This window comes from Neolamprologus brichardi, chromosome 8 (assembly GCF_056152115.1).
Source record: "Neolamprologus brichardi isolate AB-2024 chromosome 8, ASM5615211v1, whole genome shotgun sequence".
Classification (NCBI taxonomy): Eukaryota; Metazoa; Chordata; class Actinopteri; order Cichliformes; family Cichlidae; genus Neolamprologus; species Neolamprologus brichardi.
Window position 1 is genome coordinate 22,231,804 of NC_142111.1, and position 18,872 is coordinate 22,250,675.

At 41.9% G+C, this 18,872-nt stretch overlaps 1 protein-coding gene across 1 annotated transcript; it reads right to left on the reverse strand.

Moving 5' to 3' along the window:
• Positions 1-928: 928 nt before the first annotated feature.
• On the reverse strand, positions 929-10,933 carry dhx8 (DEAH (Asp-Glu-Ala-His) box polypeptide 8). The gene is made up of 23 exons (XM_006793159.3): positions 10,721-10,933; positions 10,350-10,435; positions 10,199-10,271; positions 10,007-10,098; positions 9,332-9,438; positions 8,800-9,171; positions 8,490-8,634; positions 7,972-8,178; positions 7,762-7,849; positions 7,417-7,514; positions 6,635-6,782; positions 5,971-6,152; positions 4,453-4,647; positions 4,143-4,328; positions 3,843-4,053; positions 3,558-3,739; positions 3,212-3,352; positions 2,935-3,090; positions 2,649-2,786; positions 2,365-2,493; positions 1,762-1,958; positions 1,474-1,653; positions 929-1,373 (listed from the first exon to the last, which is right to left on the reverse strand). Exons 1-23 carry the CDS (start codon positions 10,827-10,829, stop codon positions 1,154-1,156), a joined length of 3,642 nt encoding a protein of 1,213 aa, XP_006793222.2. The 5' UTR covers positions 10,830-10,933; the 3' UTR covers positions 929-1,153.
• Positions 10,934-18,872: the final 7,939 nt, after the last annotated feature.

The window sequence follows — 18,872 nt, forward strand, 5'->3', positions numbered from 1 at the left end:
TCCCTAGAATATCCACCCTTAACAACATCAAAGTCATCAAATTGATATTTTTCGTGCATTTTTAAACATTCTCATTCAAATTTCTGTAATTGTTTTTCTTCCATTAACTTCTTTGGCTCATTTTTATTCTCCTCTTTGTGCCTAGCTACAATACCACAATTCCCCCTCTCAGGGAAATTTCCAGTGTACCATTCTCTACCTTCGTAAGAAGAGCTTACGAGTCAGCGGTGTTACTGATGGTTGTGAAGAGAAAGCTGAGCTAGAAGTTGAAGCTTTTAATTTACCAATTGATCAGGAAGAGTAACTTGGACATGCAGAGGAAGCTCAGAGCAGCCACCCCACCTTCCCATCCAAAACAAATCAGCTAAGGAGGTTTGGGCATCTGATGAGGACCTCTCCTGGATGACTCCCATTGGATGTTTTTCTGGCACACCTAACCCAGAAATCTGTCTGGCATTCAGCATCCCTCAGGAGGAAGGGAAAAAAGCTCTGACTCAACTTCAGATAGCTGGATAAAAATGGATGGATGACAACAAAATCTTAACAGGCTTAGGAAAATTCAGTATTTAATGAGAACACATTTTCAGTTTCACTGTAATTCTTTGATACACCGACAAGTGAAAGCCTCAATTCCTGTACAAAATACATCAAATGTTTTTCCATCCTTTTACTCTGACATCAGTCGATCAGTTAAAATATAAAAGTCCCATTACGATTTCCTTTAGGTCATTACTTAAGACTTAACATTGCAGTACAATGTTACTGTTACAATTTAGAGAATAGAAATAAATATAACATTGTTTTGCAAAATCTGCAAACAGAACATTAAAATCGCCAATTTTTCCTGCTAGTCTTAAACAAAGGAAATACCTCTGGTGTTTCTAAAACAACTGACACCAAGATTCCCATCACATCTCAATTTTTTTAAAAAACAAAACAACAAAAAGTCAAGAGTCAAGACGAATACAGAAATGTGATCAGTAAGTTTTGGTGGAAAATGTACACTGTTTACAAAACTGAAAGGAGGAATGACTGCAGCGTCAAATCAAACTGTGACCCTGCAGGGTTTTCCCAGTGCTGGTACGAGACCACACGTCCGACTTTGTCACTACTGTCCAAGTACCCGAGTTGCGCGTTTGTGATGTCACACACATTATCGGCGTCTGAAGGCGCGTGAGATTCTCCAAGCGTTGGGCTCTTCGTAACGGTTGTACAGGGGCTCGAGGCGCTGCTGTTTCTTCTGCTTGCTGAGGCGGGTGGGGTCGGACACTTTAAAGAAGGCAGGTGCGAACTCCACCAGCCAGCGAGGGTCGATGGTGGTCACCTCACGCATGTACTCCTTTGTAGTCAGCACCAGCTCGTGGTACACGACCCTATCGACAAAGAGTTTGAGAAATCAGACAGTGCTCGACTTGCAAGAAAGATTTACTTCCTCTTTCGCTGTGGCACAGTAAAACTGAAATGCTGACATACCACTCGGGCTGCCGGTTGAACAGAGCACTGGAGGGGTGGATGTAAACAACTTGCTGGTCTATCAGGGTTCTGTAGCCCTCCTGAGGATCCTTTTTGGCCGCATTCCTGAAGAAACCACTGCAGATGGCTTTCTGGACTCGCACAGTAGCTTTACCACAAGATACTACATCCAGTTTATGTCTAGAGAGAAAAGAACACGTTAAATCTTTCTAAGCAATATAATTTCTTGTGCTACTGTTAACATTTAAAGTGATTTTTAGTATTTAACATTCTCTAGCTCTGATGTACCTGTCCATGATCCCCAGCATCTGTTTGCGGATATCCTGGGCTCTGCGCAGGGAGCGAGCCTGGATGAAGTTCTCGTAGCACCAGGGGTTGGAGAACTTGTTGTTCTTCCAGGAGTTGTAGACAGCTAGCAGGGTGAGGTGATCGCCCTCAGGCTGGTGGAACTTTGCCTTCTTCTGGTCAGCCAAGGCCTGCTTGTCCTTTAACACAAAAAATGGGGGGGTCATTGAATTCAGAATACATTTCATAATCTTTTACTATAAAAATGTTAAAAGCATTGCAAACACTCAGCTGCAGCTCTCATAGCCACTTTCAACATTTGTAAAGTTTTTATGAAACTTTTCTTTTTCAAGTTTAAATGTTTCTTAAAAACATCTGAAGTAAATAAGTCCAGAGGTTGCTAAAGATTTCCCAGAAGTGTTCATTTCCACTGGACATCCCCTAATCTGTATAAAGTGGCCTTGATCTCGACTTAATGCAGTTAAACCTTAGTGGATTCAATGCTCCATTGATTCAAAGGAAGCGCTACCACAACACATTGCATGACTGCTTACACAGATAAGGAATGAGATGTGTAGAAATGATTGGACGGTGTTCAAAGCATACCTTAGGCCTGTAAAAGACATTCTGCACAGACAGCATCGACACGATTGTGAGCATCTCTTCGCTGCAGCCCAGGTGGACGGACATGATCAGCATCTTACACAACATGGGCTCCAGAGGGAACTCAGCCATCTAGCAGACACAAACGCACGGGAGATTAAAAGTCTTATCAGAATAACAGAAAGACAAGAAGTTAAAGAAAATACAGCTACATAAATCTGATTACATGTCGATTTATCTGCTCTTCTTTGCAGCAGAAAGAAACCGTTGGGTAAAAAGATCCTTACCCTTCGACCCAATCGTGTGAGTAAGCCTTCATCGTCCAGAGCTCCTAAGGTGTAGAGCTGCTCCATGGCTGTGATCAGAGTCTCCATAGGAGGAGCGTCCATGAAGTCAAAAGACAGCAGATCATTGATGCCCATTGCCTGGAGGAGTCAATATTAATATGAACGTTAGTGATCTGAAATGTTAAAGCAGAGGTCTAGTTTACTTCTCCTGTCTGTTAGTTGTTTGTTTTTTTCATGCAGGATGTCATCCTATGCATGATAAGAACTGAAGGACAACAGCTCCTACCTTCAGCGACAGCACAGTGCTGGCCAAGTTGGTTCTCTGGATTTCAGGTACATTGGTTGTCAGCATCTCATCTCTGTAGGCTCTCTCAGTGTACAGCCTGTAACACTTTCCAGGGCCTGTTCTGCCGGCGCGACCTGCCCTCTGCTTAGCCTGAGCCTGGAGCAAACACAATAAAGAGTTTAATCTCACACTAAATCATTTTGAAACACTAATGCCTTCAGCGAGGCTCTAAGAGCGCCTTTGCTACGACATCAAGTACATCACAAAGCCGCTGTACCTGTGAGATTGGCGTCACCACCAGCTGATCAATGCCAGTCTTAGAGTTGTACACTTTCTGCTTGACAAAGCCTGGATCTACAACATAATAGATTCCATCGATGGTCAGAGAGGTCTCTGCAATGTTTGTGGCGATGACAACCTGAGAGAAAGAACAAAGGACGTTATATATTTGCTCTGAAGCAACAAAATATCCTGAACACACTGACTGATTCACTGAAACACATTATATGAACCAAACTTTTAGTTCTACAGACAAATGAAAAGAGACACTTACACAAATTGTAATTTTTGAACAAAACAAATGTTATATGTTTCTATAGATTCTAAAGATTTACTGAAGGTACCTTTCTGCTGCCTGGGGGTGCTGGGTCAAAGATTCTGGTCTGCATCTCACTGGGCAGGGCAGAATAAACTGGCAGAATGATCAGCTCAGGAACATCAGGCCCAAGAGACTTCATTCTCTCATAAAGGATCTCACAGGCTGTGTCGATCTCCTCCTGTCCAGTTAAAAACACCAGGATGTCTCCTGCAAAGGAAGAGTCACAGTAAGATTGATGACATGGACTGATACTAGAGTCCAAAGGTGGAAAGAACATCCCTTTTTCATGAGTTAAAGAGAAAAAACATACCTGGAGGCTCAGTCAGATGAATCTGCATGACAGTGATGAGGCTGGCATCCAGATAGTCCGTCTCAGGTTCTTTGGTGTAAAGAACCTCTACCGGATACGTTCTGCCGGGGATGGTGAAGATGGGTGCTTCATAGAAATACTGAGAGAACTTCACAGCATCCAGTGTAGCTGATGTCACAATAAGCTTCATGTCTGTGCGCTTCTGTACAGTCTGACAAACACAAGAAGAAACACTCAGAATCCCTTTTGTCTCTGATTCTCCATTAAGTCAGAGATTAAATGTAGGAAACCTTTGCTTACCTTCTTGAGGAGGCCAAAAAGAACATCGGTGTGGATTGTCCTCTCGTGAGCTTCATCTAACATGATAATGGCGTACTGGCCCAACTCGGAGTCAATCAAACACTCTCTCAATAACATACCGTCTGTCATGTACTTGATCACAGTCTCAGGACTTGTGCAATCCTCGAAACGGATGGTGTAGCCCACCTGGAAAACACAAAAAGATAAGTCCCAATGAGATTAAGCAAAGCTGCAGTGTGCAAAAGGTGCTCAGTAATTATATACTGTAACACAATTGCACTTTACTTAAGATCAGAAATATTTAACTCACCTCTTGTCCCAGACAACAACCGTACTCCTCAGAGACTCTCTTAGCCACTGACATAGCAGCCACACGACGCGGCTGCGTACAGCCAATCTTCCCCCTGGCTGTGTAACCAGCCTCTGCCAGGTACTGGGTGATCTGTGTGGTCTTTCCAGATCCCGTCTCTCCAATGACGATCAGGATCTGGTTGTCGTGAACAGCCTGCAACAGATTAACAAGGACACGGCAACAGTTAGTAACTGGTAAACAAAAAGCATGCATCCTTATTTGGGTTTGTTTTTTTAGAGGGAATAACAGAGTTTTTGTTGGGGGTGTTATATTTTACTTTGTCAGAACCAGAAGAAAGAAGACACCAGCTAAAAATCTGGTCATTAACATTACTAAAAGCTCAATTAACCTAATCGTTAACATCAAGGACCAAGTTTATGTAAAACATTTTAAGAACTTTTACATACCAACTTGAAAATGTCATTGCTAAATCTTAGAGAAAACGTGAAAATATCCTCTTTAGGGTAGCTATGTTATTAGACTTGCACATGTCAATATTTCCACCCCACCGGGCTGGAGCTTTGTGGATTTTTGTATTTTAAAGATGTCTCCAAAAGTTGATTCTGTTCATCTGGACGTAGCGTTTTCTGGGAGAAACGTTTCGTCACTCATCCAAGTGACTTCTTCAGTCTCAGCTGACTGCAGGTTTCCCCAATCTTATAAACAGTACATTTGCATGATGACTGAAACCAGTGGACACTCTTTCAAGGATGAGGATGTACACATCCTGGACAGGGAAGAACGCTGGTTTGAGCGAGGAGTCAAGGAGGCCATTTACGTGAAAAGGGAAAGACCATCTCTGAATCAAGGAGGGGGCCTAAGGGTACATCTTTCACCATCTTACAATGCTGTGATTGCAGCCATTCCCCAACTCTCTGTGAATGGTACTCATGGCCATTGATCAGTGGTTGTTGATCAATGGTCATGAGAATTTGCATAATTATGATTAAGGAACTGACCTCCCAGCCCATTGTTCCTTCAGTGGGCTGGTTTCGGTCATTATGCAAATGTACTGTTTATAAGATTGGGGAAACCTGCAGTCAGCTGAGACTGAAGAAGTCACTTGGATGAGTGACGAAACGTTTCTCCCAGAAAACGCTACGTCCACATGAACAGAATCAACTTTTGGAGATTTATTTTCCTGGATGATTGAGAATGCATCAAGATATTTTGAGGATGTTTTTAGGCTGAGGATGTTTCAGTATTTCATAAGTTTTTTTATTACACAACATACCCTGAAACGCTCAAACTATAAATGATCAGATTAGCCCTACAGTCAGATTGGGCGATCTAAACTTTCAAAGTCCAATTTTAGTCATTTCAATTCTTTTAAAAGGCCATTTATAGGTGAAAGCGTCTGCCCAGGACGTTTAACAACCTGCAGTCACCTTTGAATAGATTCAGTTAGAAACCAATTTTTGAAACGTGAAATTAAATCTCAGGAATTTCTCCCACTGAGTTTAAACTGTAATGAACCTGAATGAGCTGCTCTTTCAGCTTGTAGATGGGCAGGCTCTCTCTCTGCTCCAGGATAGAGAGCTGGGTCTTCTTTCCATAGGATGCCTTGTTCCCTCCAAACGCATGTTTCTTCCACTCTGGGATGTCATTGGGCATCATGCCAATGCCTCTCATGTTAGCGGCAATCTGTCGACCATCAGCTGTAAGAGAGAAGAGGAAATGTATCTAGCTTTACAACTCAAGTTTGACCGCATATTAAGCTACATCTCTGTTGGGTCGGCAGAATAATGCCCACCAGTGGAAGCCATCTAGACCACCTTGTGCTTAAGGAGGGCACACAGGCACACTAAACCATGACAAGACTATTCCGGCCAGATGGGGGGCTGCAGGAAACCAGATAACTATCTCCAGTACCGGCAAGCCTGAGGGGTGCTGTCTGCCAGCATGGAGGAAGTGTCGTGTCTGGGCTGTGGTTTTTAATAAGCAGGGCTAGCATAAATGCTACAGTGCTACATTAATTTAAAGCTTATCCAAAGGCAAAGATAAAATATTGTCCAATAACATCTGAAAACCCAATTTAAGATACTTCCTCATGTCATGATTGCAGATGTGCTGTTCAACAAACTCCTATTTAGCATTAATTTAAAACTGATTTAATGAGGACGTCCAAAAGACTTCTTACCATCTGGCAGCGGGTCAACCCAGTGTTTGTTCAGCCCCATGGGGATGGAGTCCATCTCTGCTTCCCGTGCCGCCTGCTTCAGTTCTCGTCTCTCTTTTGCCAGAGCACTCTGCATCATGGCTGCCTGGGACAGCGAGCCATCTGGATTCTATGAAGAGCACAGGAAGAGATCATAATTAAATACCATATAAATCATTACATCCAAATTAAACCACATACTGTATTGCTCAGACTATAAGATCACTATCAGCAGGAGATGGTGTTTTATGCACCAAGTTGTGCCTTTTCCTGAATCAGTCCATGGTGATATACTACAGAAACTCATTTACTTCATGACATTAAAACTTTATAAACTCATCCATCTTTTTTCCCCATTCTTGCTCAACGCTGTGGTTAAGCTGGTTGGAAAGGTTCACCAGTCTATCCCAGCGCTGACACAACCACTCACACCTACAGCCAATTCAGCATTACCAATTGACCTAATCTGCATGTTCCACTGGGAGGAACCTAGAGAGAACCCACGCAGGAAACATGCAAATTCCTTACAGAAAGGCTCCAATTGGCCAATGGATTCAAACCAGGGACGTTCTGTTTGTTTGACTGCCGACATGTTTAAATTTAACTATTAAATATAAACAAGAATATTTCGCCAGAATTATAATATAATTAATTCAATTGATAAATCACAGCAGGGTGCTGGAAAACTTTATGGCCTGATCATTTTTTGAAAATTTACTCCTAGTTTATTCTTTTTTCCCTTTCACTCAAACTTCTACTGTTACCTTGACAATCTTGACAGGGCTCATGTCCATGCTTTGCTTCGTGTGGCCTCTCAGAAACGGTGGTTCCTCTTCAACCAGCTCAATTTCCAAGTCTTCATCTGTATGAAATGAAACCAACCAGTTAGCAATCAGGTCACACTTAGTCATGGTTCACATGAACAAGGGCAAATACACGATTTAAATATTCAAGAAGAACAAATATACAAGATAGTATTAAATATTTATGCTTAATGCTAAAAAACTGAAATTGTTTAAATACTTGATGACTGTTTTATTAAGTGCCTTTACTAGCCTGAATTACTCATTTATTAAAGCAGTTCAGTCATAGACAAAACAATTTCTTACCCTCTTCATCATCAACTTTAGGAAGGATGCCTGTCTCATCATCAAAATCAGGAAATTCTTCTTTGGACAAAACATTGGCAGCAATCATCTGAGGAAATTTACACAACAAGAGCATTTTTATTTTATTTTATTTTTTTAACAAACACCTTTTAAAATTAGATAGACGCACAGACATAAACGAAGCTTCAGCCACTTCAAATGTGAACCCACCTGTTTGATCTCCCACTTCTCTGGGTCTGAGATTTTGGTGAGCCTCTTGCGCTCCAGTGTGTCATCCTGTTCCAGCTCCGGCGCGTGGCCGAGGTTCAGGTTGCTCGGCCGATCGGGATTCCTCATGGAAATTTCCTCCCCCCCGTCGGGGCCAACGTTCCTCCTCCTGTTGGGGTTCAGGTCTTCTCCCGTCTCCTGGTCTACATCCTGGCAAACAGAGGAGGAAATAAAAACGTTCCATTATCTGTACCCGGAGCTGAGACACAACAGCTGAAAAATCTCGAGGAAAATTTGATTTAGTTCCACTGACTGAAACTCACCAGAATGAATAAATACATAAATTTATAATATAATAAATGTAAAATTAATTAACCACAAATTATTTGATAAAAATCTTATTTCTTCAGGCAGGATCAGAAGGAAGACATCTGAAAACTTCCTTCACTTTAACACAGAAAATCTCTACTTACTTTATTAAAATCATCTGAGCACTACACTGTTACGTTTTGTTTTTTTACCTTCATACTGAGGCTGGTCTTGGACCCTGTGAACGACAGCACCTTGACTTTGACTCTTTGGCCTTTGCTAACAACATCGGCCACGTTGGCCACACGGCCCTCCCTGCGCAGCTCAGAAATGTGGACCAAACCCTCCCATCGCTTCCTAGAAATTGAGAAGATGATCATGGACAACTTTAACAATGAAATAAGAGACAGGACAAAAGAGGAGACATCTCTAAATAGTATGCACTGAAAACATCTTTAGTAACCGGCAGACCCCTTTAAAACTGAAGGTATATTTATACAATGTTTGCGACCTTATACTAACCTGAGTCCCTCAAGCTGAACAAAGCATCCAAACTGCATGATGCTGGTAACCTTTCCATTGTAGATATCACCAACAGAAGGCTCCTCAGGTGGAGGGCGATCCACGTGTTTGTCCTTCCAGCGGTCAGGCTCTCTCTCTTGGTCTTTTCTCGGACTAGGTGAGCGCTCAGACCAGCGGGAAGATTTGTCTCTTCTCTTGCCACGGTCTCTATCTCTATCTCTATGCCGATCACGGTCTCTGGAGCGTGACCTGGATCTGGAATAGGATCGGGAACGATGCCGTCTCTTTCGGTCCTTTTCCCGATCTCTGTCTCGATCTCTGTGTCTGTCTTTTTCTCTGCTTCTGCTGCGACTTCGCCTGTTTTTTTCTGATCTGCGAGAGGAGAAAAGCCAGAAATACATAATACAATAAACACAACAATAATATCCTGAATTCAAACAGCTGCCACAAGTTTGCTAGTTGGAGCACAGGTATCAGAGATTTAAATAAACCCAACAGGACAATGAAATGTGACCAGTGACTTGAGTCTTACCTGTTCTTGCTCCCTTTGGACTCTGTCCCACTGACACTGGGCATGAACATTTCCAGTTCCTTCATGGCATCAGCTGCTACTTTAACATCATCTTCATCCAGGAGAGCCTACAAAGTTCAGTATAACAAAAGTCAGTCAACATAAATTAGTCAACGTTTCTATTTAGTGTTTGTTTTTTCTTTTATTTACCCATTTTTTAAACCCACATAGGATACTAGCTGAATAAATTAACAACCTGATGAGATTGTGAGTGCTTCAGAGCAACATATGTTAGACATGGGAGGATGAAAAATTACCTTTATTTACTTACAATTACAAATTGCCAAGTTGCCTACCTACAAGCATCAATACCACATTTGGTATTTTGTGAATATATTGTCAGTATATATTGTATTATCATCGCAAAGTTTCTTAAAATATTGTAATTTTGAGGCTGCATCTCCTATCTGTACTGCCAACACCAGCCCTTTCATGTAAACACAAAGAGGAAAATCCTGGGTTCACTTATCAAAATGATAACCAGCTTAGTGACACTGCTTAGCCTGATTGCCAAGAGAAGACACCCTGTGTGTGTTTAGATTGTTTCTTTGTACAGGGCCCATGTGTACAAGCTTGTTTTGCAATAAAGATAATGTGGACACTGCAGCTTCATGACAGTGTGATAAAGCCACACACCTTCGGTGCCGGCTCATTTGGTCTACACAGTGCAGGAAACATCTCCCTCAGCTTTTCCTTTTCTGACTTCGGCTTAGCCACGGACTCGGATGCTGGAAGAGGAGTACACGGTTAGAAATGTCACTTTTAAGGAGGAAAATATGTCCTTGGGACCATTAGCTGCCCAGTTTACAGTTAGCCTAACTACTTTACCTTTACTTGTAGATGCTTTGGATGGTGGTCGCATCGTCTGAATGAGCCTGAGCAGATTACTGATGAGAGAATCCTACAATAAGCGAAGAAAACGTTAATGTTCAGTTGAATAACAATGAGCTTCATGAACAACTCGTAGAGACTAACTTACTGTGAATTCGGCTCCATTTTCGAGTAAAAGTGCTTTGAATCCATCAAAGCCCGGTTGTTTTTCGGCAAGGCTGATGACAAATTCAGCTATAAAGGAACCACAAACAACACATTAACGAAGAACTAGATGAGACTCATAACTGTTGAAGTTTATATCCCAGCATTAAAAAGTGACCCACAACGAATTTATTGAAGGATCAGTATGTAACGTTTTTTTTTTTTAAATCTAGTAAACGACACAATACATCCAAAAAGAACTCATATGTTGACAGTAAATACAAATGCTAGTTTGCTAACAACCGTTAGTTAGCATAAGCAAGCTAGCTAGCTAGTTTTGGCAGAAGGCGATTTTTAAAGGTGTAAAATACGTACCTAAATCTTTGTCATTTATTCCCAGATGGTTGTCAAGCTCCGTGCAGACTTTCGACACTAAAGACAGATATTCGAGCTGCGATAGCTCGTCGATTCCGATGTCTGCCATCGTCCACGAGTTGTTTTTGTTCACACAACGTAGACGCCGGCAGACATATTGGATATGGGCAACATCCTCTTCCGCCCTTTACGGAAACACTTAGTAGAGTTCAAGGTCTGGCTCCTACTTGCCACACGATGGCACTCAAGACCCTCACAATAAATTTGAATTGAAACGTCTCCACCACAGATGTCTTCACATGTGGGGTTTTCATTTCATGTCGTTTGCAAGAGGTTTGCCAGTTCTTAGCCCATATGCTTTTCTCCTTATTTTGCCTTTTGTGCTTGTTTTATAAACTGTATATGGTTTATTCGTGCAAATGTTGAATACATTATTTTTTGCCACAGTATAGATGATAAATTGACTTTTTTTTTCATGTTTTATGTTCTTTCTTCTCAAGTGGCGAGAAATGAAAAAATAAAGCCAGCACCAGCCCCTCTTATGTTTACTTGAGGTTTCTCTGAAAGCAAGTTAATGCCCATAGACTCCTTTATTAAAGCATCTAAACTTCGCTTCATTAAAAAAAAAGCATGTTTAGAACCTAACACCATAAATGAATTTGGTATATAATGAGTTAGGTGTGGCTGTTTTGACTGACAGGTGTGCTGACACAGGGAGCTGTAGCTGACAATTGTCTTCTGTGCTTCACCCCCACTAATCTGAGGCACTGAAGTGAACCTTTCACCAGTGAACCTTTCTCTATGTTGTGAACTTCTTTCGGCCCATTTTAGTGCAAATATCACAAGAATCTGGTACATCGTTTTGGTGAGTGAAATTCTAGTATATAGCTGTTCTTTGCACCCATAAAGTGAATAAATACAGCATGATGACAGGTAAATATGAACACATCTGGCAACAAATATCAACATAAAAATGGGCAAAATCCTAAAGACAAGGCTTTGAAATGCAGATCCAAAAACCAGTGGGTGATGTTATGATGATGGGTCATATCTTGGGATGCATTTCAAAACATAAATGTCTGTTGTTGCCTTGTTGCATAAAAAAACGTTGCAGTGCAATGAATAATTAATTGCCACTGATGAGTGCAGGATATTTGAAATGATAAAAGAAAGCCTCAACCCTGCTACTAATGGTATGTGGACAGGTATAGTTGCCATCTTGACTTTTATGGTTTTGGCCAGAGAATGTAAAGGCACTCCTCTGTTTCAGCACGTCATGCACATACCCAGTCCATTAAGATAAGTTTTTTTATGCTTAAGTAGCGATCAGCCCTTACCTCATCCCCATCCAACGCATTTGCATGAAACTGCAAATGTTTGTGGGAACTACTCTCTGCAGTTAGATATTTACACAAGAGCAGAGGCCGCTAGAAAATGAACGACCAGTGATTTGGCATGAAATGTTCAGCAACCGCACATATGAACATTTAAAGATTACCCACATGCACTGTATGCTGAACTATGTGTATGGGTCATGAGAAGCAAAGTGATTTGCAACAGCAAGAATTCAGTTTCTAGTAATGAATCACGCTGTGCAATCGTGAACGTTTATGCAGTTTCACGCTATGACTTTACTTCTGTTTTTGTTTCTGCCACTGTCGCTGATTCATAGTTCTTCACCCACTAACTGTTTTATCTGTTGTGGAGTCTTGAGATCTTTTCACTGAAGTAAAGGTGCAAGGAAAATCAAGACTGTATGTTGTATCACCTGCATCTTAACTTACTGCAAAAAGCTATGTTTATATGATAAATTAAGGTATGCACTGCACAGGAGATATCCTTCCTCGTCTACTCCTTGGATACCTCCCAGCTTTGATCTCATGACTGATAAATCGCCTGCAGTCTTATAGCTCTTTTAAACCTCAGCTTCGCTCTGCAGAACCCTTTGTTTCTCATTCTCACTCATATATGCGCCCCAAAGGGGGCAGAGCTCCCATGTAAGCTGCTCGTTTACCATTGGGAAAAACCCGGAGTTCTAAGTTTTACCCAAGGACACTTCGGGACAGGGTGGGACCAGAGATCAAACCGCTAACCCTGCGATTAATGGACACCCCACCCATCTTATGAACCCTAGTGCATGATCACTCACTCACACACACACACACACACATACATACACCACCACCATCTGTCTGTTTACACATTTCCCTCAGTTGGTGTCTAGTTGGCTCCCTCCTCACAAGCCTCCTGCCGATAATCTCCTTATTAAAATCAATCCTCATTACCATTCATAAACACACTACTTATTTCACACCACACTTTAATCCTGATTAAGAGCCTCGTTTTCACATAACATCCACATAACTTCTGACATTTTATCATTTTTGAAAAGAACATTATCTCCCAATGTGTTTTGCCGTGTCAGACGAGTCCTGAATTTCACTCATGTTTGATCTTTTTTTTTTCCTTTTACTTCACTTGACATTTCTGCCATCACATCCTTCCATTTGTTCCTGTAGTATGACTTAGCCAGAAAGGGATTCTCATGGAGAATCTCCCATTATAGCAGTCTGCTTTCCTAATAAATCCCTCATGATCTTTTGCAAGTCAGTTTCTCCCACTCTCACACTGTTCAAAATGCAATCTGGAATTTATTTCACTGTTTATCTCTTCGGTACTGTCTATGCTGCCAAAAGTTCAAAGCATGTACACAGCGCAGCCAGAAATGTGTGGACACCTGAACATTACACCCATATGTGATTGTAAAAGATCTCATTCCAAAGGTATGGGCATTAATCTACTGGAACAATGGCCTCCAATCTTCAGGAACAGGCTCAGATTCTGCCACAATAGTATTAGCGAGGTTGAGCATGGAGGTTGGTTCATTCATCCCAAGGCTTCTGAATAGAGATGAGGTCAGAAAATTTGCATCTGGCTTTGCATGCTATGCTATTGTCATGTTGAAACATGCAGTTGGCACTTATTTTTCTAAAGAGCCCGTACTTCACTTTAAAGCATGGGTGTCGAACTCCAGGCCTCGAGGGCTGGTGTCCTGCAGGTTTTAGATAACACCCAGGTCCAACACACCTGAATCAAATGATTAGGTCATTACCAGGCTTCTGGAGAACTTCAAGATATGTTGGTCGTGTCCAAATTCATGGGCTGCATCCTCCTGAGGACCCGGCCTTCGCGGTCTACGTGGGCCGGGTCCTCAGGAGGTCGGGTAGGCCGGAAGTAAACGGCTATGGAATTGGACGGTCTAGCCTTCTCGATCTACTCCCGCCCTTAATTCAGAGTATTTCCGGTTGTCAGCGCCACGGCACGAAAATCGAAAATGGACCCCGAAATCTTTCTCCATTTTTTGTGTTCATTTTTAATTATCAACGAGCTAACCCACATTCTCGCCTGAAAATATGTTTAAAGTTTATTTTGTGGCCCAGAAAGATTAATAAGAGTAATTTTAAAACTTAGTAGCGGCCGCCATTGCCGGAAACTGGAGCTTGGCTGGGCCGCGCTATGAATTCTGGGATATGGTGGGCCAAGAAGGACACACCCGACCCATCCTTCAAATTCGGGGAAAAGGAGGACGCATTTGTCGGCTGCATTCGGAGGAGTCTACGAATTTGGACAGCCTTCGGCGCGTCGCTGTGACGTAATCGGTCTACAAATGTGGCCTCAGGAGGATGCAGCCCATGAATTTGGACACGACCATCGAGGAGGTAATTTAGCCATTTAAATCAGCTGTGTTTGGTTCAAGGACACATCTAAAACATGCAGGACACCGGCCCTCGAGGCCTGGAGTTTGTGAGCTAATGGGTATGTTCAGTAAGGAACACCAGTAATCATGCGTCTGTGTGGTATCCTGTGTGTTCAGGCTACAACTCTATTCTTTACATTGCTTCTTCTTTCACACGCTTTCAAACTCAGTACTGACACCATGTCTTGTTGCATGCTTAAGAAAGGAAATCTGAGAAAGATGATTTTGTTCATGTAGACGTAGTGTTTTCATTTCATCTCCTCACACTGAAAAGGTCATGTCGAGAGGGACAGAATCAACTTTATGGGATCAGTAATGGCACCATTACTCTAGACCAGTCCTTTTCTTGCCCATCTTCTGTGAGCCAATAAGCCTTCAGTGTGCTTCAGTAATCTCAGTACTCTTCTGTCAGTCTGCTTTTAAGAGTTTCATTCGTGCATCCCTTTTTCCCTTTTTCCCATTTCCACCTCTCCCTGGTCATTCAGAGCCTCATTCAAGCCTACATTGTTCACCTTTACCAGCACCAACATCTAGGCTCTACAGAGATCCTTACCAAAATCCAATCATTGCTGGGACTCAGAACTGCTATGATGATTCAATGGAGTATGATCAAGAAAAAGCTTATTAATCATATTTGAATTATTACTAAGCTTATTAATTAGAATCAAATGTTAATAAACCACATTTGAAAGCATCTCGCTTTATCGAACTTCATATAAGAGGTGAGTGCACTTTCTAAATCTAAAAAGTGACGTCAGTGCGATACTGCCTTAAACTGTCATTTTTTTCGACTACTCCAGTTGCAATGACATTTCAGGTAGTGTAGAAGTTATAGGAAAATGGCACTTGTCTCCCATAAGACTATGGGCTTAGTGCTGGTTCACGTTGTCCTGTATATGACAAAGACGGTCCCCATTACGGAAATGTGGGGATGAACTTTGCTGCGTTCTTGCTGCTCATGCAGATCTGCACCACACTCACCAACAATGACAACAGCAACAACAACAAAAAGTCCACTTAGGGCTTCATTAAGGAACTTCACTAATCGGGAACTTCACAGTGACTACACCCATCTTTTATACAGTTGATGCTGTTGCTATTTAAAGCTTGTTAGCAAACACAATGTCTCTTGTTTGTTTAATTTAAATACTCAGATGACAGTTTATGCTTTCAGGGCAAGTTGAGTGCTGTAACTATTTCTTAGTGAATAGGTGCAGCGACTCTCTGGAGTCTTGTTACAATCATTTATCAACTATTCAACTATTGTTTGTTGGTGTTTTTAGATGCTTTAAGGAGAGATGAAATAGCTGTTTCCAAAATCTTTTCCAAGCTCTGTAAGATGAATGTCTTCATGCCAAAATATTTTTGGTATAGCAATGAGTAAATCCCCCATCCTTCCAATAGAACATGCCCAGAACCCTGTGGGCTAAGGCCCAGCCACCAGGCACTCTCCCTCAAGCTACCTCCCCAGGCCTGGCTCCAGAGTGGTGCCCTGGTAACCCTATACTGGGCAGGATAAACTGGTCCCATGATTTTTTTTTCATGGAGGTCCTCTAAATCACTCTTTGTCTGGCCCCCCACCAGGCAGTTTGCCCCAAGAAACACTGTCAGGGGCAAAAGGCAACATAGCCCCTAGGATCATTGGGACACAAACCCTGTACTGTGGTGAGGGGACTCTTACTCCATATCTACCAAAACACACAAGACTGTCCTGCAAGCTTATGTTGCACTGTTGTATATACTGCATGCCATGGATTCTGTTACATGACCAAGAGCATAAACAGTATACTATAAAAGCTACTTTTGGCTGCTCTCTTTTCACAAGGGGTCACAACAGCTAGCATCAAACCAACAACCTTTGATTTGTAAAGCAAATATGTTGACCACTAGACTATGAAGCAACCAAATGTCGCCTTGAGGCGACATTTGTTGTGATTTGGCGCTATATAAATAAAATTGAATTGAATTGAATATATAGTGTCTTATGTACTTGAGTATTGGTACAACGACATAAAAGCTGACTCAGGTAAAGTCCAGACAGTCAGTGGTGGTCTCTTGTCTTCAAACTGAGAAAAGTTTAACTTGGGACTTGCACATTTTGCATCACGAACAGTTATTTTACCTGCTGACTTGAACTTGCTGAATGCCATTGACTTTTTATGGTGTTGTGGTTGCCAGATTGCTGGAAATTGCACATCCGTTTTACTGATTACGGTGCAGCTAAGTTACAAATAGCTCCAGCATCTATTAGGACCTGGGCAATTTGCCATAATTGAAGGGCGATGAATTCTGGTCTCTACCATAAAATACTGGACGGGGATGTCCAGCCGTCAGTTCATGTTATGTAGCAGGACAATGATCTGAACCCTAAACAGGCTGCTCATGCTTGAATAACCCTGCAATGTGGCTGAATAAAAGTTACTTTTTCACATAGGGCCAGGTAGGTTTGGATGGTTGTTCCCATCCAAACCTACCTGGTTCCCATCCAAACCAGGTAGGTTTGGATGGGAACCTAAAAAAGTTGTTCCCCATAACAAATGAAGCCATCACTTAAAAACTGCATTTTGTGTGTACTTGGGCTATCTTTATCTAATGTTACAATTTGTTTGATGAACTGAAACAAACCTGCAAGGAAAGAAGGGGGAAATACTATTTTACAAAACTGTATTTGGAAACAGGCTGCACCATCTGCTGTGTCAGACTGGGGATTCAAAGATTCATAGAGAACCGATTTGTTTTTCTCTTTGTCCATTTATGCACATCCAACCAATGTTTATCAAACTCCTCATTTCCCCCGTCACTGCTTTCTCTGTCTGGTGTAGACTTCCAAGATTGTACATATATTTTCATTTAGGGGCCGTTTGAGGGCAATTCTCTCAGTCAGCAGTCCTCACCTGACCTGATTTGAGAGGAAGCAGGGAAACGTATGGGCTAAGGGGGAAGGGAAGTGGGTGGGCTCTCACTTGCATAACAGCCGTCCAATGTAAACAAAACACATGCTAGATGTGCATGTCTGTCCTTACGCACGATTTCTATGGTGAGTGATGATGACGCAAAAGAGGGAGAGCAAGAAAAGGAGAAAGGGAGAGTGTGCTGTTGTTGGAGGGGATCCATGAAAGATTCTTGAGAAGGTGAGAGTTTAGAAAAGAGTGAAAGAAACAGCCTCCTCTGGATCCCAGTAGTTGGATTTGTATTCTTCTGCTTCACTCTTCTGTCAAAAAGCACACACTGATCTTTGCATAAAGTTCTTTTTAGTTATTCTTGCAATACGTAGTTTGTAGGTTAGAGTCTTGCTGCTAATCGACATCAACACACTAGCACGCCATGTGTTTTTCTGCCCCTACAGTTGTGTGCGTGCCTGTATCCATACATATGAGGGAAGACAGAAAAAGCTGGTTGGGAGTATAAGGATGTCTGCAAACAGTCTTTGGGATTTGAGCATATACTGCAATTGACAGCACAGCTGGCTGCAATGTTCTCCTGCTGCTGAGTGGAAAATTCCTACTATGACCGAGCATGGAGCATTAAGCGTGTATATGTGAGCGAGAGAGTGTATGTGCATGACACACACACCAGTGAGAGCGAGAGAGGAAAAGAGGAGGGCGATCCAAGGGGGGCTGGGCTTGCGTCCAAACAGCAAGTGAGGGATTGGTTGGCGGAAAAGCTGCCTTTGTGAGATCACAGCCCCCACAACAGCTTCCACCCACATGGCGGACTTCATGCAAAAAGGGCCACGCTGCCTACACCCAATTAAAAAAAGTGGAACCTTCTAGTCATTCACACTTACCTGCTTCATGCTAACAGACCCATTTATACACTTCTATAGATGAGTCAGTAAAGACTTCTCACTGGCAAACTGCGGCTGGTATCCTTCATGGAAGTGAAAGTAGCACAAAACACTATGATGTTTTCAGTGCATGCATTGAATGATAACAAATCCCGATATGGTAAAAGAGTTGATGTATCATCTGAAAGAAAACTTGTTTTTGTGTGTGTGTTTCATTTAGGTTTGGTTTTCACCCTCTCAGCGGAAAAGCAGAAAAAAGTTGTCATACATCCTGCCCAGAGTCAAGCAGCAGAAACACACATTTAGAAGATAAGAACATGGTATTTAGTGAACTGGCAATTTCCCCAAATGTCAGCTGATTTCTGCTGAAAAGTCAAAAGTTTTCCTCAGGAGCTGCTAGAGACCACAAATATATCTAAAAGGAGTATAAATAGCTCACATGTCATTTGATGCTATTCTTACTTCCATTTATTCCACATCTAGTCCAGTTGTGTAAATAGCAGCTGCTGTTTAAATCACGACTATATAAAGTGGAAATATGGCAGCATTTATACTGTGATTTCAAGAATAATCCAGCTTTAAAAGGTATCAATTTAGTTTGATAATAA

Bases quoted from the DNA above. Each gene is read 5' to 3' on its own strand.
- dhx8 (XM_006793159.3), bottom strand. From the start codon at position 10,829: ATGGCAGACATCGGAATCGACGAGCTATCGCAGCTCGAATATCTGTCT. The intron at 3,740-3,842 runs GTATGTTTTTTC...CTTCCTTTGCAG, and splicing joins TCATCTGACTGAGCCTCCAG to GAGACATCCTGGTGTTTTTA. The intron at 2,787-2,934 runs GTAGGAGCTGTT...TGACTCCTCCAG, and splicing joins GCACTGTGCTGTCGCTGAAG to GCAATGGGCATCAATGATCT.